The 22,462-nt window shown below is 40.4% G+C and overlaps 3 protein-coding genes across 3 annotated transcripts; 1 reads left to right on the forward strand and 2 right to left on the reverse strand.

The window, feature by feature from the left end:
• Positions 1-4,113, forward strand: LOC119899694 (beta-crystallin A1-like). The gene is made up of 6 exons (XM_038714352.1): positions 1-88; positions 405-481; positions 581-699; positions 2,770-2,911; positions 3,170-3,312; positions 3,726-4,113. The coding sequence occupies exons 2-6, from the start codon at positions 407-409 to the stop codon at positions 3,871-3,873; spliced, it is 627 nt and encodes a 208-aa protein (XP_038570280.1). The 5' UTR covers positions 1-88; positions 405-406; the 3' UTR covers positions 3,874-4,113.
• Positions 4,114-7,519: 3,406 nt separating this feature from the next.
• unc93b1 (unc-93 homolog B1, TLR signaling regulator) lies at positions 7,520-18,422 on the reverse strand. Its single transcript, XM_038714353.1, has 13 exons — positions 18,270-18,422; positions 16,625-16,741; positions 16,373-16,514; positions 16,057-16,210; positions 15,806-15,967; positions 13,756-13,885; positions 13,547-13,640; positions 12,317-12,441; positions 10,744-10,926; positions 10,273-10,546; positions 10,061-10,182; positions 9,833-9,955; positions 7,520-8,727 (listed from the first exon to the last, which is right to left on the reverse strand). Exons 1-13 carry the CDS (start codon positions 18,270-18,272, stop codon positions 8,473-8,475), a joined length of 1,884 nt encoding a protein of 627 aa, XP_038570281.1. The 5' UTR covers positions 18,273-18,422; the 3' UTR covers positions 7,520-8,472.
• A 155-nt stretch (positions 18,423-18,577) lies between these two features.
• On the reverse strand, positions 18,578-22,460 carry timm10 (translocase of inner mitochondrial membrane 10 homolog (yeast)). Its single transcript, XM_038714354.1, has 2 exons — positions 22,248-22,460; positions 18,578-19,863 (listed from the first exon to the last, which is right to left on the reverse strand). Exons 1-2 carry the CDS (start codon positions 22,316-22,318, stop codon positions 19,668-19,670), a joined length of 267 nt encoding a protein of 88 aa, XP_038570282.1. The 5' UTR covers positions 22,319-22,460; the 3' UTR covers positions 18,578-19,667.
• Between the last annotated feature and the right edge of the window lie 2 nt (positions 22,461-22,462).

The raw sequence follows: 22,462 nt of genomic DNA on the forward strand, positions 1-22,462 counted from the left end.
TATAAAACAGAAGCGCCAGGTTCAGACAAAAGTCTACGTAAAGAGGATTTGGTGTATGAGGAACGCAAAGAGAGCGGAGAGCATCCAGGTAAGCAGGAGCGGGAAAATGCAGAACTTTCCCACGAGATGGACTTATTACCGGGTCAAATGGATGTGTGGCTTCTTCTAACCCTGACCCTTTAGTATAGTGGCTGCATGATATGTTTAATGAGAAATTCTTTACTCATATGGAGTTAAATATTGTTACTTACAACAAATGTAAACAGGTTCAATTTAATTAATTAATATTTTTTGTTGTTGTTATCCAATAAATAAAAATATGCTAATACTCATAGGCTACATTTGTATGTTTAAACCGATCTGATCCATGTGCTTTGTTTTTCTTCTTTTCTATTCCAATTCAGAAATGAATAGAATCACTAAAACCCACATGACCTCACCCATGTACTTCCCTAGCATGGGCACAGCTCCTTTCTTTAAGGTGAATTAACACACACACACACACTCACACTCATAAACACAGATATATACACACACATACAGGCCCTCATGCCTTCCCCTTGTCTTCTCCTCTGTGCAGGTGACTGTGTTTGAGCAGGAGCATTTCCAGGGAAAGTGTATGGAGTTCACCTACGAATGCTGCAACATCTACGACTGCGGCCTGGACAACATCCGCTCCATCCGAGTGGAGAGTGGAGCGTGAGTCACACAGCCTGTACGCCTGCAAGTCTCTGTGGACAGCTGACTGACTCTGTGTGTGTGTGTGTGTGTGCGTGTGTGTGTGCGTGTGTTTATGTAAGTCTGTGTCTGCGAGCTGGAGGTAGAGAGATGATGATAGAGGAAGTAGTAGTAGTCCAGGCTCCCACTAAAGCTCGGCTGAGGTCACCCTGTAACTACGTGCAGGGTGCACCCAGCATGAGCAGCAGAGAGGAGGTCGTCTTCTTTTTGCCACAGCTTCCTTTTTTCAGATGACAAGTAATTTACACTGTTTTACTTTGTGGAGGAGATTCAAAGCTGGCATACGTGCCTCAGCAGTGGATCATTTAAAGCCACATGATATTTATCCCTATGATAAAAATGTGTGAAACTCTAACCTCTTCTCTGAACTATTTAGCTTGTTAAAAATATTGAATATTGAAAACTGTACCTAATATTATACTATATACTATCAGTACTGTTACTATCTATTTGTATGGTCAAGTTTTCACACTGGTAACTAAGTTCTAAGGACTTGTTGGACCAGTTTATAAAATATGATGCATATTATAGATTAAACTACCCAACAGTATATGAAGCAGATAAAAGTAGCGACACGTCGACCACCAATAAAATACATATCACTTACATATTTAAAAATTTACCAGGGACCGGGACAATGCACATTCATCAACGTTGTGGTTTTCACGTCACTGTAAATGCAGAAACACAGAAATGTATCATGTGAAATAAGTAAAGCTGTTCTGACATTTTGCAGGTTCTTCTGTGTTCATGTAAGACCCTGTCGGTCCCAGTAAGAACTGATTGACAAAATATGTTTTCAGGGCTTTTAACGTGATTTAAGGTGCAAAGAAATGCTTAAACTTCATGACACAGGAAGCAACAGTCTGTCACCAGTTGTCCAAATGCATATATGTCTCAAAACAAAGTATATGTGCAATATTTTCTTTTTTGTGTGCAAATATGATGGAGACAAGGCTAATGAAGTAGGTAGAAGGTTAGCAGTAGTTTTTTCTCACATACTACGCCTTTCCTTTTGTTCAGTGACTTGAAAATGCTCCAACAAAGTGCATGGCCAGAAGTAAGATTTGATCATTCTACAGATCCTCCTGTACTCGTGCCTACATTTAGTACAGAGCTATTGAAAATGTTTCACAGTCCTCACTAACTGACTTGGGGTAATGGTGGTGTGACTGGAAAGAGCCAGTGATTTAACAATTCATAGGAAATTCTGTTAAGAGTAATTTGCACTTTGAACTGGAAATCAAAACATTAAAAAAGTAGCTAAAAGTCATACCTAAGCTAAAAGTAACTGCAGTCAGTCACTACAACTAACAACAACAGTCATGTCTACCCAAAATTCCCTCCTTCAAGCTCTGAATCAGCCAAAAGCAGGCCCATCGCTGTTGGTGTCCAACGTCACAAAAGCTTCAGTGTATTGAAGCACGCATTAGGGCAATATAATAGGACATTTACCCTGGACAATGTTATGTTGAACCAATATCAGATATGCTGATTGGAATTCTACTTTACTACTATCAAATAAAAGCCTTAAATTAGTTGCAGAAGGTTACATTTTTACCTTCAATGAAGGTTATGCCACACTTAGAGGTGTTCTTCAGCTTTCTCATCAGACATTTCTAAAACCTCCTTTCTTAGTTGGAAAGAGTGCAGTCTTTTTCTGGCATTTATTCTACATTCTGAGTGTAAAGGGGGTGAGAACTGATGATCACTGAGAGCACAATGCTATTATTTGGAGACTAAAGAGGAAAATCCAACCAAACTCTTTTGTAGAAACTGAGTGGAAAGATGGCAAGCCACAAAGGTTACAAGGCTATGCTTATAACCAAAACTATGCCAAATGCACTCCACCTGCACCAAGTATTCACTCTTCTTCTCTGTGCTTGCTCTTGTTTGCCTTAATAGACCACTCGGCCCGTCTAATGTCTCCTGTCACCTGTCTGTTTTATGTTCAGACTGATTTCAAACAACACTGTTCACCATTTTTACTCCCCCATCTGATTATTTCACATTTTCCGCTCATGTGTCCAGTTGGGTTGGTTTCGAGCACCATGACTTCCAGGGCCAGCAGTTCATCCTGGAGAGGGGCGAGTACCCTAACTGGGAAGCCTACTGCGGCGCCCTGTCCTACCACATTGAGCGCTTCATGTCCTTTCGCCCCATCTACTGTGCTGTGAGTACCTGCAGAGGGGGGGGGGGGCTAAAATGAGAAGTGAGAGTGAAAGAGCAAGAAAGGGCAGATGGAAGTGAGAAGATAGTAAGTAACAGATGGAGGGAGTGATCAGCAGAGTAAGCCAGACAGCGAGTGAGTGAAGCAGCTCAAAAATAGAACTGAGACAACTCAGTGCCGAATGTCTTCACGCCCTGTACGTCTTTCTGACACATCTAACGCTCACTTTAACACCAACTCTCTCTCGCACCCCCTCCACAGTCTCACCAGAGCAGCCGTATGATGATCTTTGAGAGGGAGAACTTCATGGGCCGCTGCACCGAGCTGTGCGACGACTACCCATCCCTGCAGGCCATGGGCTGGTTCAGGCCTGAGGTGGGCTCCATGCACGTGCAGTGTGGAGCGTAAGTCGGCCCTTCATCTCAACGCGTTCTAGTTCAAGTTGAATGATAACTCTTTAGCATAAAAAAAAAAGGTTTTCAAGAGGGCTTTCACGAGAAAAAAACACAAGCATGAGAAAAACACATCAAACAACCAAAGAATTAAACAGGATAAAGTAAACTAAGAGACTTCCATAATGTAGTTATATCACCTGACTACTCTTAAGGTGGCTCTACTCAGTGTGTCTTTACTGATTTTCTATCTTTTTGGGCATGATCTGTTTTTTTAATTAACTCCCTTCTACCTCTAGATTTTCCTAAAACGCAGAATTCTTGCTTAAATGTCCCTCTTGAGCCCGAACCATCGGATTTCTGTATGTAAAGCGACTCGTAAAAACTGACTGAGTTTCCCTCCTCCTGCCTCTGTCTTTCTTCAGCTTTGTGTGCTATGAGTACCCGGGCTACAGAGGCCAGCAGTACATCATGGAGTGTGAAAGACACAGCGGAGACTACCAGCACTGGAAGAACTGGGGGTCCCACTGCCAGACTCCAAAGATCCAGTCCATCAGACGCATCAGGCACTGAGAAGGAACAGATCGGGACTAAATGGCTCAGGCTAACACCTGGGCGCTGTGCTTTAGGGGCCTGACTATGAGGCAAAAGCCTGAACTTTAGGTTTGGTTTAAGGCTTCATTTGTCAGGACCGCAACTACAACACAAACCATCAGTGACGTAGCAGCTACCTCTTTATCCCAGCTCATATTCTTATTTCTGTTAACTCATTTTTAGTTTTAAAATGAAATAAAGTTCAGATTGAGAACCTGAGAAGTCTCTCCTGTGAGTGTATAAAGTTATTGTGGGTTTTTATGGGCTAGAATTCTGCCGTAATAATATGCACTCCATCAGCACTTCATATGTGTGCAAATGTGCTGTGTGCAGAGTACATTAACTGCAGTACGAAAGTTCAATTTTGATGTACTGATGTCACAAACTTTTGAGTATTTCCTATCTGGTGAATCTTGACTCTTTTAGTTCAGGGCTCATGTTTATCAAGCATCTCAGAATCTCTGCAGAAAGTTAAACTAGCACAAGGATATAATGTTTTAAATGCAAAACACATAGACTAAAAAATTATGGCGCTTAATTACCCATTAGCATCATCTTAAGCACTTGTAATAACCTAATATATTTCAAGTGAATTCATCAGTAATTTAACACTTTAAAGTGATGGTTGTTACATAAATTGTATTTCTGATAGTTGAGTTCTTTTGTATCTTGAAAACAACTTTTACAACTTCATTAAAGTATTTACTCTTACATAAGTAAAATACATAAGCAGTTTATAATGTTGTATTCTACATAAATAAATGTGTGGGTACATAATTGTTCTCTGTCACAATAGCGGCAATGAAACATTTTAGTCTTGTTATTTTTTGCATTGGTCGTACTTTGACTTTTTTTTTTTAGTTGTCACTACTAGCTTTGATCTCACACCACCCACCAGTCAAGATAAACACGGTCACATACGGCAGCAGTGAACTTCCAACACAACCTTTAGTTAAATGTACAGGTTTAATCAAGAGAGACATACAAAGTGAATTCCTGTCTATACAGCAAAAAAAAAGAGTGGCAGACTAAGTCAGTAACATGACATTACATAAGTTATCAAGGATAAAGAAAATCAAGTAGCTTTGGCATCAGTTCATTTTTTTTTTTTAATCTAAGAGCTAAATATCAGCTAGCGAATGTGGATGTTATTGCTCCTCCCAAAACAGGTTTAAACAGAAATCCCTACTGTGTTTATCTATCTGTAGGTGAACTAACCCAACCCTAATGTATTATGAGTACAGGACCTACAAAATTAAATGAACTTTTGACCATCAATATGATAGCCTGACAGCTGGCAGTCCTGACTGTAAACTGTTCATTGCTTTACTCTTAATTCTGCCTGTATCAAACCAAATAGAAAAAAGCATGGTGAAGCCTGCTTACTTTGAAGTGAACAAGACACAACTCTACAAACTATAAATGGTCAGTAAAACAAACTGCATGCCAGGAAATGAAGTGACAGTAAGAATAACATATTGGTTTTGTATATAGTGATGGCAGCCCAAAAGTCCCTCCCATCATCAAAGAGGTCATATTATGCTTTTAGGCTTTTCCTCTCTCCTTTATATCTTTTTTTTGTGCATGTAATAGGTTTGCAAAGTGAAAAAGCTCAAAGTCCAGCCCAAAAGGAGTTCCCATCTCCCAGAGAAAACACTGCTCTGAAAACAGCTCGTTTGTAGTCCAGCCTTTTCTTCGCTTTATGACCACGTCACCAAAAACACACCTCATAATGCTTGCTCTTGGTGGGAACTGTTGGGCTTCTGTAAATAGCATCATAGAGTACGGTCTAGACCTGCTCTTTTATGAAAAGCGCTGTGAGATAACTGTTGTTGTGATTTGGCGCTATATAAATAAAACTGAATTGAATTGAACTGAATAATGCTTGCCTAGGGCTAGTCACCGGTGGAAAAACACTCTGAGCTGCAGCACAGTGACAGGACGTCCGCCTGCTACCTCTCCTCTCCCTTCCAAACATTAGCTACTCTCCAGGCAGTCAGTGGACATAAAGTTGTTACTGTGATGTAGAGACAGAGCTCGGTTAAAACTTTATGGATGAAAGATACATAATTTACAAATTAATAACTCCCCACTCTTAAACTCTCACTCCAGTCCATGTTGCTAAGCTGGTAAGGGGAAGCCGTGATTACCGGCTTTTCAGGACCCGCCCTTCTCTGCTTCTGATTGGCTAGTAGTCCTTACCTAGCAACTGGGCATGTGCAATTCTCAACAAAGATTTTATACAAGTAAGATGCCTCACTCTGTAGCTAAAACGAAGCGTTCGACACACAGGGTGAAAAGAGGAACTGCACAATGTGCAGTATGACAAAAAAAAAAAAAAATAGACAAAAATTGAAATTGTTTTTTGAAAATGAAACCATGTAGACCTGTTCTGGTATGGTATGATTAATAGGCCTGTTTCACTGCAAACATTTTGACCCATCATCCTATCAGCGATGCCTCTGGTCTATTCAAGTGTCCCAGTCAGCCATGACAGTAGGTATGCACATTATCAGGAAACTGAAGAAGCTAAATGGAATTCAGTCACCATTTATTTTACAGTCATGGCCAAAAATATGGGCACCCCTGCATAGCATATCTGTCACATAATGCACTACTTCTCCCAGAAAACTGTCGCAATTACAAATTCTTTGGTATTCTCGTGTTTATTTATTTTGTTTGCATTGGAACAACACAACAAAAAGAAAAAAAAGCCAAATCTGAGACATTCCACACAGAACTCCAAAAGTGGACTGGACAAAATTATTGGCACCCTCAACTTAATATTTGGAAGCACACCCTTTTGAACAAATAAATGAATGACCTGATTTTTTGTTTGTTGTACAAGGTCTTGTATAAATAGTTACTTCTGTTTTTTAACCATGCTAGCGGCATGACTCTTTGAACTGCAATGTCAGTCAGTCCACCACTTTAGTCCAGACTGAAATATCTCAACATGTATTCAACATGTATTTGATAGATTGCCATGACATTTTGTACAGACATTCACGGTCCCCAGGCTTTGAATCCTAATGACTTTGGTGATTCTCTGACTTTTCTTTTCCCACCAGGAGGTTGACATTTGTAGTTTTGAGCCTGAACAACTATGAGATGGATTGCAACTAAATTTGATTCAGACATTCATGTCCACCTCAGAATACATTTTAATAACTTTGATGATACCCAGACTTTATGGTGTCATCTTGCACCATTAGGTAAACATTTTAATTTGTCAATTACTTTGGTTAATGATATGATATGGAATACTGCAATTCCCATCAGCCTCAGAGGTACTTTCTGTTTAGAGCTATTTAGCATATGATATCATCATACCACACTAAACAAGATGGAGAACATTAACATCATACTTGCTCAACATCAGCATGTTAACATTGTTACTGTGAGCATGTTAGCATACTATCATTAGCATACTAATAATGAATTTGACAGGACAGTGGATAGGGTGATGAAATGAGGGAGAGATAGGGGCCAACACGCAGGGCCACAGGCTTGAGTCGAACCCGGGCCATAGCAGTAAGGACTCAGCATGGGGCACGTGCTCTACCAACTGAGCTCACTGCACGCCCTTAATCTCATGATTAATTCATTTCTTAATCTGGTTAGCTCTTGTATTGTAGATTACTTTATTTAAAACAATTGAGACACTCCACATATTAATTATTATATCCCCAAAGACACTGTTTACCAAAATATCACACCTTATGGGCATGACTTATGACTGGTACCTGTTGCAGAAGCAAAAATATACATTCATATTAATTTCCAAACTCTGCAAAAACTGTGTTTAACTCCTCCTAAGAGATACATCAGACAACAGACACGTGTCTGAGATTCTGACAATAGCTCGAGTTAGCTTGGTTTCTCTAAGAAATGTGCCCAAGTGAAGGGGTTGGAGTTAAACAAAGACAGAAGAACAAATATAGTTAATCTATGCTTAACTATAACTAGATAAACTATGCTTATCCTGTAAGCATAGTCATCCTGTAACTAAACTCTCTAAAAATGACTCCATCAACCCACACTTCACCATGAGGATGAAAATCGATCAGTCTATTCAGATAAGAACTCTTTTTAACATGAAACCTGTTTATATGTCACAGAATATGTTTTATACTTGATGAAGCACAAAAGCAAGTGAAATTGCTCTCTATAATTATCGACACATTTGGTAAATAGGAGCCACAAACTGTGCAGCAAAAGAAATTGTTGTTTTGTATTCAGTTGTAGTTGTGTATTATCCAGTGTGTCCTACCTTTAAAGATTGCCATATTGATTGTTAAACAGCAACATAGTATTTTCAGTTTCGGTACCATTTCTTCTGGATCACTGTTGTGATTTTGGTTAAACAGATTATTGAAGCTTTTTAATTAAAGCCGATTCCAAAATGCTTTTGTTTAGTGCAGAATGTAAGAATTACATCCAAGTATAAATACATGTAAAAACACCAGTGGAGTTATGAACACAACAGCATCTCTCTCTTCCTCTTCTGTATCTGTCATCTGTCCGCCATCTCCCCTTATTTCTACCCATTTTATCATTTTATCCTTTCTCTCATCCTCACTCATGCTCCTCCCTCTCTCCCTCCTTCACATGGGCGTCCTCCCGTCTGAGACGGTGACCCTCTGCTCCTCTCCTCCTGGCTCCGGGTGAGTCAGCTCCCTGGGCCTCTGCGTCTTGGCCTCCTTCCTCTCTCTCCTCTGCTCCCATCTCCTCCACCACATGCTCTTCGTCCTCCTTCTCCCCCTCGTCCTCACTTCTCTCAGAGTCTGATTCATCTGAGTTGTCCTCTTCCAGATAGCGGTAGCCTTTGACCTGCGGAAACAAATGATACGTGTGTGATATTGATGAATGAGGAAAGAAAGACGAAAGAAGTTGCTCTCCATTAGGTGACAAGGGACAGCCTTTGTGGAGCCCGACACCCACTGGAAACATGTTTGACTTCCTGCCAAGAATATGGACACAGCTCTCACTCCGGTTATATAAGGAATGGATGGCTCGTAGCAACGGGCCCCACAAGACTTCATGGGGGACAAGCTTGCAAGCCTGCATGGGCTAACTCTCATAACCCCTTCTAGTAATCCTGCAATGGTAAAGAGCTGGTCTACTGTTCCAAGACCAGGAGGGTATCTGAATTTCTCCTCCAGGGTCTGAGGTTTGACCCAGAGCCTTATTTCCAGCACACTGGCATAAGCCAGCCAGGGAGGATGAGCAGTGTGAAAAATGGAAAGTGAAATTACACCTACTCCTTTCATTGAAATATCCAGAATCTATGAATATGCAAATGCATTTTATTTTAAAAGTTGTCTCCTACTTCACTGAAAAGTCCATTCTCAGTGTATCAGCACTTCAAGTGTCCCCATCACACTCGTGTAAGTTTCATAATGGGCCATGACTGGCATGCAAATACTTTTCCCCCTCAGCATATAAATGTAAAAATCAGCCTTCTAGTGTCAAACACTGCGCACACAACTTTCTGCATGGTGAAGGGCAAACATCTAAATGATGTAACAATGATGTAAAGCAAAATGCATTTCTTGAGTGGAGAGGGGCTTCTTAAGATTTGATGGCATATCAGCTAAATACCCACACCAGAACACCAGTAAAGGTTATATAAAACACCCAGGATTTATACATCTAACAAAGAGGTAATTAAATGGGGCTGCCTGTTCATTCAAGCTGCTCGCTCGGTGTTGTTTTGGCTTCCTAATAGAAAATAGACAACAATGCTCATTTCTGAAAGTGCAATAATGCTGAAACAAATAAAACATAACGGCACATGTGCAGATTGATTCTGGTTGTTTCTTTCCATCACGTGGACAACAATATTTATAGATTTACTTCAATAGAAACAATATTCCTAGTTGCAATGTGTAAACTACACTAGAACAGATTCTTCTCGGGCTGTGTGATTGGTTACCTTGTGCCGTGGCCGAGGGATGCGAGGCAACCTGAAAGGCAATCTCACGGCCAGCCGACGCTCCATCACCCAATAACAGTAGCAGGCCAGCAATAAAGTGGCCAACAGGATGGAGAGTTTGGCCTGACGGAGAGGGACAAAAATGGGTGAAGAAAGGAAAAAGTAGGCGAATACAATGGTGAGTCTTTTCTTAGAGGTGCTATACTTCAGGCAGACACACACACATACCCTCATTGGCATGTTGGACCAGAGGTACACTATGAAGATGGCGATGGCCTGCCACCAGTGATAGATGGTGTAGACAAAGTCCAGACGTTCTTTATCCTCAGCGTACAGCATCCCGAGCAGAACTTACACACACAGAGAGAGAGGAGTTCAGGCTGACACACTCAGTTATTGTAAAGTACATACAAACACCTCGAAGTGCAGATGTTACTCACTGCTGACGCCAGTCTTGTTCAGGGCGGTGCCGAGTCCCCACAGTGCAGAGATCACCAACAGAGGGCCCAGATAATGGAGATTGTTAGCAGGTGGAGACCACGCCAGAAGAACCACCAGCAGCACCACATGCACAGCAGCGCCCCCCACCAAACACAGCCAGCGAGGGAAGCGTAAGAGGCAAAGGGAGAGGGAGGAAAAGACGGAGGCGGAGAGGCCATAGACGACTATAAGGAGCCACAGTTTGTCCAGGCCCACAACGCAGACGCCATAGGACTGTGGGGGGAGGAGAAGACAGAAAAAAAGTTATGTTTTCTATATTCCCTGTGCTTATTATTATAAAGTGCCTGCTCCTTTAGGTGTCCTGTTTTATTGTTTGGCATTTCAAACTACTCAAAAACAGCAACGAAATGAAGCAACGCAAAAAAAAACCCTAACTAATCTAGAGTTCAAGAAACATTCATTGACAGTACCAAGGAGAATCCGGTGACAGCAAACAGCACTTCAAATCCGCTGTAGATGAAGAAGGGGCAGAGCAGCCGCAGGCGGTAGTCTCTCAGGTGTTTGAAAGGTAGCTGGAAGATGTTTCCCCAGCCGATACTGCGGAGGTCGATTTCTTCTGTCGGGCGGTAGGCAGCACCACACAGCACCAGGAACTGTGTGTAGCAGCAAACAGCACTTAATTTATTGTGAATAATTTTTATATTATATTATATATAAGGCAGTTCTTTCCAGCCCAGGACAAAACCGACTGCAAACACAGCACTGAAAAAGATGGGAATTCTTGAAAGCCTTTGTATCCGTCCTAAATGACTGAGAGCAGTTTTAACAGCAACAATCGATTTCTCAAGCCAGCCTTCTAAAGTGCTTTCAATTGTACAAAGTTGTGATTCTGAGTTTGTTTTCTGTGTTTTTTCTACCACTGTGATAGACTGCCCAATGCATGCTGGGATAGGTTCAAGCCCAGGGCGTGAATGAATGGGAGGTAATTTTACACTGGAACTTGCTTTGTGGATAATATGACTCAACTCAATCATTACCAAAAGTCTAACAAAATTAAGAAAGTGTTTTACCCCGTTTAAAGCTGTTCTGATCAATATTTTTATATTAACAGTTGATCAGAACAGTTGAGGTTGAAATGACAAACCCACAAATAATTATCACCCAACTCTGCAGTTTCCCTCAGCTCTAGTGAGCCTTTCAGTGTCTTCTAGCTAAATATTTTGGTTTTACAGCCTGTAACTTCACTGCAGCAGGCAGCTGTTTTCAATGAAAAAGCTTGAAGCAGACAATTAAAGTTAGCAACTAGCTGTTTAACATAGTGGAGCATTTAGCAGCTGGCGAGTCAGATATTTCACTCAGGAGTATGTGGAGACCAAAACAGAGCTAAAAGAAGATTGAATATATTATTTAATATTTGTCAGTTGCTCATTTTGCTTTACTGCTAACCAGCCTTGTTTGTGGTAAATCCCCTGAGACGGATGTCTACTCTACAGAAATAAGAGATCAATTGTACATAACCTATATTATAATTAGTAATGTACAAAACATAACGGTAAAAAGCCTAATTGTACTGTATTTAGAAAGATCTAACAATACACCGTTTCTCCTTCCTAGCGTTAAACTGTTTCTTGTTTGTTCTTTACACTCTAAAATACTATATAATTTATACTTTTTCTATTTTGTTGTATAGCGATATATATATATTGTAAATGTATGAAGGGATTAACAAAGAGCAAATTACAGTTTTACTTTTTTCACATTGTATAATGTGTGTATACAATTTAATGTTCCTCTGCAACAAAATTTTTGATTTTGTTTGCTACAAAATTCTACTACATAGTAAATGAGGATTGCTACCTCGCTTTCATTTCCCATTTCTTTCCCAAGAAACTCTCACAGCAGAGTAGAGCAATTCAGAACAGACACAAGACAAGACAATCAGATTAATACTAAACAAACAACAATCAGCTCAAACACACTCAGGCTAATTATAGGGACTCAGAGGCGTGTGTGCGCTTGTGTGTCGGGGAGTTTCAGTCTTACGATGATCATGGAAAAGAAGGCGAAGCCCATGAGGACACTCTCCACCTGGATGAGCAGCATGGAGCGAGGCAGGCTGGTCAGCACGGTGGTGTTGAAGCCGGGGATCACTCCACTGATATTTGCTCCTGGCAGAGGAAGAGAAAGGTTCAGCCATTAGAAAGGAGAAACAACTAACAGGCTTCAGTCCCGTGTCTTTAACACATGAGACTGCATCTCTGCTTACAGATATAACACAAAGCATTAAAAGTGCCAACAAGTGGCTAAAATGTACGCTAGAAAAAGCTGAATGGATGACTAACAGAGCAGCAGTTTAGAAGAAAACTAGGATGTTTGTGTGATTGAACTTCTGCATTTTGAAGAGGTCATCATGTGGTGGTGCGAACCACTGGAAGACAATCAGCAATGTAAGGCAGTGATCATTGTTTTTAACAGATTGATTAAAGGACTAAAAGAAATTGCAAACTACAAAATATTTATGAAAATTATTTTTTTAAATACAAACAATCAAGCACTGAAAGCTTCATTTGATGATTTTCAGCCATTTGTGAGCAGCAGAACGAGACGAAAAAATAAACTGTTATATTATCACCTTCTGAAGTTGTTCAGGTGTTAGCAAACATTTTTTTCAGATATCCAGCAGACACAAAGCAAATTAAAGTTTGGAGTCATATCTCTCTCCACCTGATCAATGAAAGTTATAATATAATATAATATATATATCTGGCCCCTTATTATTTAGAAGATTATGTGACAGGAACCACATAAATAAACATAAATGTATGCTTGAAATGGGTTGCATTATAGATATAAAATACTGTGTACATAGTTGGAGGATGCATAAGTTACTTTAGCTGCTGAATGTTCCGCTATGTTCACCAGCTAGTCGCTAACTTTGTCTGTTTGCTTTTGGGGGTTTTATCAGAGCAATAGCTTCTGCTTGTCCCGAAAACAACACTGATATGTTTGTGTAAAATTCAGTGACTCAAAAGATGCTAAAAGACTCAATACAGCTAAGGAGAACCCCAAATTAGCTTTCTTGCGAAGACCTGTTGGTAAGAGGATTTTGTTAACTTTGAGCACAATGGACTGAGTCTTTATTTACATTTACATTCACTCATTTGGCAGACGCTTTTTCCAAAGCAACTTACAAGCATCATTGCCAGTATTGTTGGCTTGTGCTTTATGTCTGTAATCATTCATTAGTGGATGTGAAGTGGCATGTGTCTTTACCGCAGGAGTGCACATTGCAGAGAGTGTGGTTGTTGTCATGCAGGTAGCGGTTGAGGATGAAACGCATGGGGAACTCAGCAAAGACAAAACTCAGCTGATGAGGAAGAGAGAAAAGACAGGGACTCAGGTTCATTTGTTTCTGCAGCTGTACAAACTTCTTTTCCAATATTAAACACTGCACACGACGTGCACTGAATTAAAAGGCTCACATGGAATATGATGAAGAAGACTGACTGAAAGATGATGATGTAGCTGTGGCACGCCCCCTTAGGAAGCTTCTTCTGCTCCTGCACATTTTCGTCCTTGTAGTTGACGTACTCGTAGTACTGCTGCGCCATCCTGCATGCGTTTATGTGAGACGCAGCACAAACACACAAAACAGCAAATACATTCCTTAAAAAAAAATTACTTATTAAGTACAATTAGGTGTGTGTTAATTTCAGGCCTGTGTTAGCGTGTATGCGTTCACCTGTGCATTTACTATATCTCAACACAATCACATGACTGACCCCTGCCTCAGTGTATGAGCTGCTTATACTGACTCGGTTGGCCACAAAGCTCTCATGTCCTCCCTCAACTTCACGCCCTCGCCACTAAGTGTTGAAAAGTGCACAGCAGGAGTGTAAGGATTCCTAAATTTCATGGTTTCATTTGATTTAAAACGTGCCTTGCATTTCCATTTTATGAGACACTGGACAGAAAAATACAAACTTTGACCTGAGGGGTTTGTGTTTCTGAGCCGCGTGGTATCACAAAAAACAAACAAACAATGCTTTACAAAATAACAACCAAAAAAAGTGCTGACAAAAAAAGACAACCACAGCACTGCACAGTTCAACAGAATATCCACAAAGTGCCTGGCAAACTGTTCTTTGTGCCTCGCAACGATTCATACAATACGAGGTATTGTTACTGTTACACCTCTTTGTGAACAGACAGGGAAAGCAGATAATGGTGCTTTTCTGGAGTTTCGTCCTCACTGACTGACAGAGAAAGTTAGCACAAACTTTAAAACTAAAATCTCTTGTGTCTTGTGAATATTTAAAGGACTATACTCAAAGTATTTGCTATCCCACTTGCTGCTGTTCAAATTATATATACTGTATATATATCACTCTTGTACACAGTTCTGACTTGTAAAAGAGATCATGATCTCAGAGAGACTGCCTATTTAAATAAGGGATTAAATAAACAATTTGGTAAATCTGTGCCCCATCAGAGGAGGTTTGAACCGTACACAACAGGCTGCAGTATATCATTTATATTGGACAGTTTTTGGCATCCAAAAAAGTCTTTTGCAACCCATTTAAACATTTATCAACATTAGAGCCCAACCAATCTACCAACATGGCCAATATCAACTGATTTTAGCATATCGGGGATTATATATATCGTTATCGGCCCACAAGTAACAATAAACTGAAGTACAAGAAAGTAATTTAGAAAGAGTGTCACAATGCAAGGCTGAGCAGGAAAAAGCTCCCAAAAGCTCCTGAATTCCTTTGTCAACTTGTTTATGCTAAGTAAAATGAATAACTGTTTGATATCCACCATGACTTGACAAAGGCCGTGAGGAGGGTCCTGCTTTATCACCTGATATTGAGGCCCTGTGTTTAAGAGTGTGTGGGAGGACGAGGGGGTTAAATGGGGGCCCAGCAGTTAATCAGAAGTTAATTAAATTAACAGTAAAGTGTCTCACTCAGTACATACCTTAGACACAGAATCACAGTTTTGAAATGATAAAATTTAAGGGATCTTATCGAAAACGTTTGATTTTGTTGTGAGTCTATGTCAAAAACGAAATTCAGCCAACACACAGCTTTCAGATATTTCTACATCAAGCATTTCTCAACAATCCACTATTAGTTGTTCATGTGACCAAAAAGGCTTTTGGCTACTTTCATTGGTGATGTGGGGATAAAAGCACCTAAATGATATGTTTGGAGATAGTTATGTCATTGATTTTCTTTGACTTTTAAAGCTTTGATGGTTATAACAAATGGCCAATATTAATTGTTATGCTGGAATTTCAGGATAAAGGTGGTTATAAAGTTGTCATTAGGAATTGCATTATAGATGGTTAGGTGTAGTGTAAGGAGAGAAGTGAAGTGAAGTAGAGCGACGATCTGAGGCGACGTTTATCCAACGATAAACGCTCGTCTGCCTTCAGTGCGCTCCGTGTGCTGTGACGTAATGTTATAGTGAAGATTCAGCCTCTTACGAAACATCTTCGCCCACCCACCCTTCCATGTTTCTCACCTAGTGATATAATTTCCCAAGGAGGCCCAGAGTGGCACAATGGCAACGCCGATAGCTACAGCTGATGGAACCAAGGTGTAGTAACGCTCCCAGTAATTGGTTGAGACAAAGAGTGCGTAGATTCCCGAAGCTAGGAACATCATCCACTTTGTACCTAGAAACCTGCCAGAGAGATCAATATAGAATATATATAGGCAGAGGAAGGACATTCAGATATAAAGAAAGGTTTTGTCATTTGTTTGTGTGTCTACCTGATAAGAATAGGGGTGTACAGCAGGCCTATGATGGGCGTGACGTTGATGCCCATCAGCATCTTGTGGTCAATGTCCTCCAGGCCAAGATTGCTGTACTTCACCTCACGGTAGGTCATATCATAATGGAGGATTAGCTGCATCTGTAGTAGGCCTGTAGCACACACACACACACACACACACACACACACACACACACCATTTACACATTTACACACACAAAAAACAAATTTAAAAGAACACATCAGAGTCTCTGCAACTCTGCCTGTCTGTGTTTCTTTGTCCATTTCAGTATCTTTCCTCCAGTTACACTCACCCATGTACACACTGTACACAACCATGGCTCCAACACTGGCTGCAAGAACGTTCTTGATGACTCCCAGCCTCTTCCTCCTGTAGTACTTCCTCTCCTCCTCCTCCTCGTTGTACTCAGCCTGTGGGCCCAGAAACTCCTCCATCTGAGAAAAGGGGGGTAAAGTTATGTGGCGGCAAAAGTGGCGGAATTTCATCACACTCAGGAGAAGTGTGTTATCTTTCACAGGGACTGCACTTATGGCAGGAAGCTCACCTGGCCCTGCATGTTGTCTTCCTGCCCCACATCCAGCAGTTCGTTTCTGCCACCAATAGGAGGTGCTACCAGATGATTAGCATCCCTGACCAAGTCTTCCTCATCAGATGCCTCCATCTAGTGACCAAAAGGCGAAGTACAATGGATTAATAGAGGGTTCTCTGCACCAGCAATCATCAACATGTTTTTCTCTTTTACACTCTCTTCGACTCTTGAACTACTAACATGGATTAATATGTTGTTTCTAATGCTGCTTTTTAGACACCTACATGCATACATGATCCCCAAGGGCCACCCATGATCACCAACCTTCTAAATTTGTTTATTTTTAAAGAATAATTTATGTAACTGGTTCAGGGAATTAAGCTGAATGAACTTGATTTATTCAGGGAAATACAAAAAATAAAATAATACAAGAGTTTGCTGTTGCTATATCGTTAACCTGACATCATTTCTTTGTTTTTAATGAATTAAATGAAACCTGGCTCCTTTTTCATTATTTACGTTTATTTTTTGCTATCACCTCTGTCTTCTTCTGGTCTGTAATGCTATGTAATCTGTTTTATCATAAAGTAGTTGTAGTAGTATCTGTGTCCTCTATTAAAACATCTGCGTTTCTGGATTAAGGATAACATCACATTTAAAGTTAAAAGTCGATATTCTACTGTGGGTAAGGTATTAATGGCAAACATAAGAAAATGACTTATTGCAGACACTGAATGAGTGAATTAGGAACATGCAACAGCTGTGTGCTGCAGGGTTTGTTCATCTTAATGTTTCCCCCAACCCATTTCCTCAGCCGATGGCAAAACGCACCTCCACGGCACACCATCTCCATGATCTAACAGTTTATTCCTTTATTTATACTTTTCAAAAATATGAAATAACATAGAAATGAGCCTTAGTTAGAAAAAACTAATACCCTCCCCTGCCCTCTCCCCTCACTTCTGCAAAAATATAAATAAAACAATAGCCCCTCCCGATACCTTCAGTCCCTAATCTGGTCAAAAATGGAGTTGTATTATTTTTAGTAGCCTAAAGCTCTTAAATTTCTCCGCTAATTTGAACTATTTATATATCCATCTTGTATATTTATTTAGTGTACATCGATGTTCTGCTTGTTTCTCTCGACGACCATAACTTACATTGTTATAAAAGAGGATATGAACCTCCGCATGTTCACCGGAATATATGAGAAACAAATGCATATAGTTTCCTTATACCGTACGCCTCTTTACATGCAGGCTCTGACTCTAAAGGGTAAATATGAAGCTTGAATTAATAACCTGTTTTTCTCACTGAGGCATTCAAGATATTCTAGTAGTAGTCGCTTTCCATTTTGTGTGTTCCCTTTTTCCCCCAGATTGGCCTTTCAAAGTCCCTTCAACAGTCCGAGCAAATGCGAATTGCTCTTTTTGATATTACTTTATTCTGTCTTGAGTTGACTTCTGTAACATTAGCATTTATCTAAAATCGTATCTTGAAGGCTACTAGTTGAAGTAACGTCAGCCTGACATTTCTGGTTTGTCTAAAAAATATAAAATAAAAATACTCACACTAAGACACATTGTATGAGGTTTTACTTCAAACACAGCCAAGTTAACACCACTCCCTTCTTTTTACGGACACCTTGACAAGCACTTACCATGTCTCCTCGCGGCACCACACTGAAAGGTTTGTACACCTGAGAGGCAGAAGCACTCAAACCAGCTCTGTCCCGGTAGCAGTATTTGTCAGTAGAGCTTTTACTTCCCCTTTCTAAAGAACAAGACTCAGGTATAAATAAAAAAATGTTTCGCGAAGGAAACGAAAGTTGCTCGTCTTCACTTCCTCACTGTCTTAAAGGAACAAGCACATATTTCAGAAAGGCTGCCGGCTCTCTGCAGGCAGCGTGTGGGACAGACAATAAAAACTTTAATATCCGTATTTTACAGCACTCACGATGCTAAGATAAAAAGGATGGTATTGTTTTATTAGATTCATTTATAACAAAACAAACAAACAAAAAAACCACTGCGCAGCTTCTCCAATATGCAGGGCAAAAGCTGGGTCACTGACACAGTGGTTAGCACAGGGAAGGAAAAAAAAAAAAAGAAGAGAAGTGTTTCACAGTCAATTACATGGTCCATGGACATACAGCACAACACAGTCGACACAAGCATGACAAATGAGCAAAGTTCAGTCCATCTTTAAAGCACGTCCATGTAACCAGAATGGCGGCTGGAAGTCTGTCCCAGTTGGTGTTACAGATAAAGCAAACACAGGACAGGTCCAGAGCAGAGAAAGAGTAAACTATGCATAGTGTCTTGTATAATACTGCCACCCATAATTAAATCAGTGCATGCCCTGATCCAAGTATTTGATTTTCCTACAGAACTGACACTACTTTGTCTGCATAACAGACACTTTCTACCTGAATGAAGGAGGGGGGGAAAAATAATAAATAAAAAAACCAAAACATATCACCCGAGTTCAAAGGGCGATTTGAGAACAAAGACTAAATGCAAATCATCCGTAGTGTTTGTTTTGACCTGCCCCAAGTACCAGACAGTTGGTACCACGAAGCTTCAACAACATTTTTGAGCTTCTGCAGTAGAAGCAGCACCCTTCTTGCACTCCAAGCAGCTAAAAACAATCACAAAGTATGACTTACAAATAATATTACATCCCAGGCCTTTCTCCTTTCCAGTCAATTTTCAGGTGACTTCTTGTAGGCCAGGCCGAGATGAATGTAGAACTAATCCAACCCATCCAGAGAGGCTGGTGGACCACTGTGAGCTGTTGACATCCTCATGCTCCACCAAGTGCTCTGGTGATTCCTCCAGCCCCATTCTGTGTCTCGTCCTCTGACTGCAGCAGAGGTCGTAGTCCCAGTGGACGCTCAACAGCACTCATTTGACTCATTTTTTTCTATTTCCCCAACAAAACCCACCCACTCATTAAAACACAAGTTTCTCATCTTAGAGAAACCAGATATGCCAACCCAACCCCATAACCATGTATTCCCCAACAATGCTCCACTTCGCTCCCTCCATCAGCGTCTCTATCCGCTCCCCACAGCTGCCTTCCTCATCACCTCCTCGTCCTGGACGGAGAGCTCTGTCAACTTGCGTCCCAGCCTCTCGTGGAGGTCCAGGTATTTGGCCACGCAGCGGTCCAGGCACACCGACTCGCCCTTCGTCAGCTCGGCCTCCTTGTAATGTGGAGGCACACACTTCCTGTGACAGGCGTTGGTCATTCTGGGAAACAAGGCCAGGGGAGAGTCGGGTTTAAAAAATATATATATATAAAGATCAATATTATTCCATGTGCAAACATATTTACCGGGCTATTTCAGTACGGCCGAGGGCCTTAACACCAACACTCACATATAGTCACTTGGTAAACTGTACAGCGTCTTCTGCTGGAACCAATAAGAGTAGAGTGTAACTTTGCTTGACTGAGTAAATTAATTAAATCATTCAATCAAGCAAAAATATTAATCAAGAAATTATTTCATATGTTCTTGATTAAACGATTAATCGTTTGGTCAAAACAGGTTAATGCGCTGCTTTGAGCCCGGTATATCAGTGCCCCACTTGGGATTCAAGTCGCACTATGGGGCGTTTGTCTGATGTTAATTTACTTTATTTCATTTGTTTATTTGACAGGGACAATGCTCATGGATAAGAAGAAAAGCACCAGGAATAGTTTCCTATTATTAGAGCTACTGAGTTAAAAACAATGTGCTATTTGGCTTTGTCAATAGACCTTTTTCTCAGCAGACATAGCAGAAAAGGCACAAGTGTAATTATTAACAACAATGGCTCTGTTCTATTCAAGTGTAACTGGACCTTTTTATATACAGTCTATGAACTGGACAAGCTAAAAGACTAATATACACAATACTATTATTATAAAATCATTAGTTTGTCATGGCAAAATGTCCATAGTGAGAAAGGCCTATCAGCTCTGCAAAACAGGAACAAACCATACATGTAGGTAATTCAACTGATACATGTTCATTAGTTATAAGAGTACCCTCAATCAATACGATGTGTGATCAGCTATGATGACAATCAAAGCAAGCCTGAGCTAAAATGAGGAGAAAAAGGTTCAGCGTGAATCTACTACTTCATTAAGACACATGTAATGTGATTAACGGGATCACGCTGCTGATTTACAGAATATTTCAATAGGCCTCTTCATGCTTGTTTACTGACACATAACGCACTCATCTATCAATAACGTTATTTAACACCTGTGGGTTTCTTGCTTTTACAAGTCAAACTATCTGATGTGATAAAAGCCAGTACACATGACTTCACCACAAGTGAACCTATGTATAGTGCAGTGTACAACTGTCCACATTCTTCAATGGGAGTTCCCCTCAACTCACTTCTTAACTTGAAACTCAAGTTTTACCACATCAACCCTTCACCGTTACTCTCTCCACTGAGTACAAACCCTAAACCTAAATTCACTTTGCGGTTACTATACGTGATACATTTTCTAAAAAAAGGGCTCTCTTATTGTATGCTTGTCTGTTTCATTAGTTTTTCTATCTGCAATAATAGCTGAAATGAAACCGTATGTGAGCATCCAGCCATAAAACGCTGTTATTAGAAGACAATTTTGAACAGATTATTAATGTCTAACTTTCTGTGTGGGTTATGTTCCTCCTGCTGAAGAGTAATAGAAGAAAAAAAAAGATGCATTAACCTGTTACCTATATTTTAATATTCTCCATCTTCTCCTTTTGAAAAGTGGTTAAACCCAATGTTGTGTCCCTAATATCAATATAGATCAAAATAACTCACTTTGGACTTGGCTAAATTTAGATATGTAGTAAATCAAGAGAGTTTTAACATTTAATTCATTAACTAACTAATCAAAAATTAGGCTATAGACTGATCACAACTGAAGCCATAAAGACAATTTTCACTGTGCTTATGTAATGTTATTGAAAAGCCTACATTAAGATGTAGTTTAACTAAATCAGACCTATTTAGTGTTCATGTAATTTAATACGTTAAGAATTTACAAACACACTTAACGTGACTTGCAGACAACGCTGTTTGTTCATGGTGGTGGAGCTGCAAGGTTTAATCATAAAATCAACTATTTTGATAACAGATTAATCGGTTTGAGTATTTTTTTAATTTTTTTTTTTAGCTTCTTAAACGTGAATATTTTCCGGTTCCTTTACCCCTGCATGACATTAAAATGAATATGTTTGTGTTGTGGATTGTGTGAATCAAGACATTTGACGACGTGATATTGAGCTTTGGGAAACAATGACCCACATTTTATAGACCGAACATCTATTCGATAAATTAAGCTCCAATGCAAATGATGTTGCCTGAAGCCCTAAGTTGGTGCCTTGAACAGTAGACTGCAGCTTTATGTCCACCGCAGTCTGTCGGCGCGACTGAGCATCAATGAAATCCTGTCACATGGAGCGAAGTAATTTCAGGTAACAGATGTAGCTGAGGATAAAGGAGGGACACTATAGCTACGTCTTGACTAAGCGTAGCTAACCTTTCGATTACCCTTAGTCACCGCTTAATGAGACTAGTTCACGACTGACCGAAAGGTAGCATAAACTACAGACAGCTAGCTGGTTAGCTTGTCTTGGCTTTACCGGTTGTACATGTCAGCCATCATTTCCACCTCCAGCTCCGCGGCCAGCTGCTGCGCCTTCATGGGATCCATGTCTGCGTTTCACTGCTGCTCACACCCGGGTTTAACCACACACACACACACACACACACACGCCGTCCTGGTGATCCTCTCCAGCGGACAAGAAACTACCCGCTGCTTCTTCTTTAACCTTCAAGTCCTCGAGAAAACACGTGT

The sequence above is a fragment of the Micropterus salmoides genome, unplaced genomic scaffold (genome assembly GCF_014851395.1).
Source record: "Micropterus salmoides isolate LMB-PRFRI ecotype aquatic unplaced genomic scaffold, ASM1485139v1 Ms_hic_scaffold_12, whole genome shotgun sequence".
Classification (NCBI taxonomy): Eukaryota; Metazoa; Chordata; class Actinopteri; order Centrarchiformes; family Centrarchidae; genus Micropterus; species Micropterus salmoides.

Coding starts and splice junctions, on each gene's coding strand:
- LOC119899694 (XM_038714352.1), top strand. CDS start 407: ATGAATAGAATCACTAAAACCCACATGACCTCACCCATGTACTTCCCT. Junction 482..580: donor GCACAGCTCCTTTCTTTAAG/GTGAATTAACAC, acceptor TCCTCTGTGCAG/GTGACTGTGTTTGAGCAGGA. Junction 700..2,769: donor ATCCGAGTGGAGAGTGGAGC/GTGAGTCACACA, acceptor TCATGTGTCCAG/TTGGGTTGGTTTCGAGCACC.
- unc93b1 (XM_038714353.1), bottom strand. Junction 16,515..16,624: donor AAGACAACATGCAGGGCCAG/GTGAGCTTCCTG, acceptor CCCTTTTCTCAG/ATGGAGGAGTTTCTGGGCCC. Junction 13,886..15,805: donor TTGGGAAATTATATCACTAG/GTGAGAAACATG, acceptor AAACGCATGCAG/GATGGCGCAGCAGTACTACG.
- timm10 (XM_038714354.1), bottom strand. CDS start 22,318: ATGGATCCCATGAAGGCGCAGCAGCTGGCCGCGGAGCTGGAGGTGGAA. Junction 19,864..22,247: donor ATGGCTGACATGTACAACCG/GTAAAGCCAAGA, acceptor CTTGTTTCCCAG/AATGACCAACGCCTGTCACA.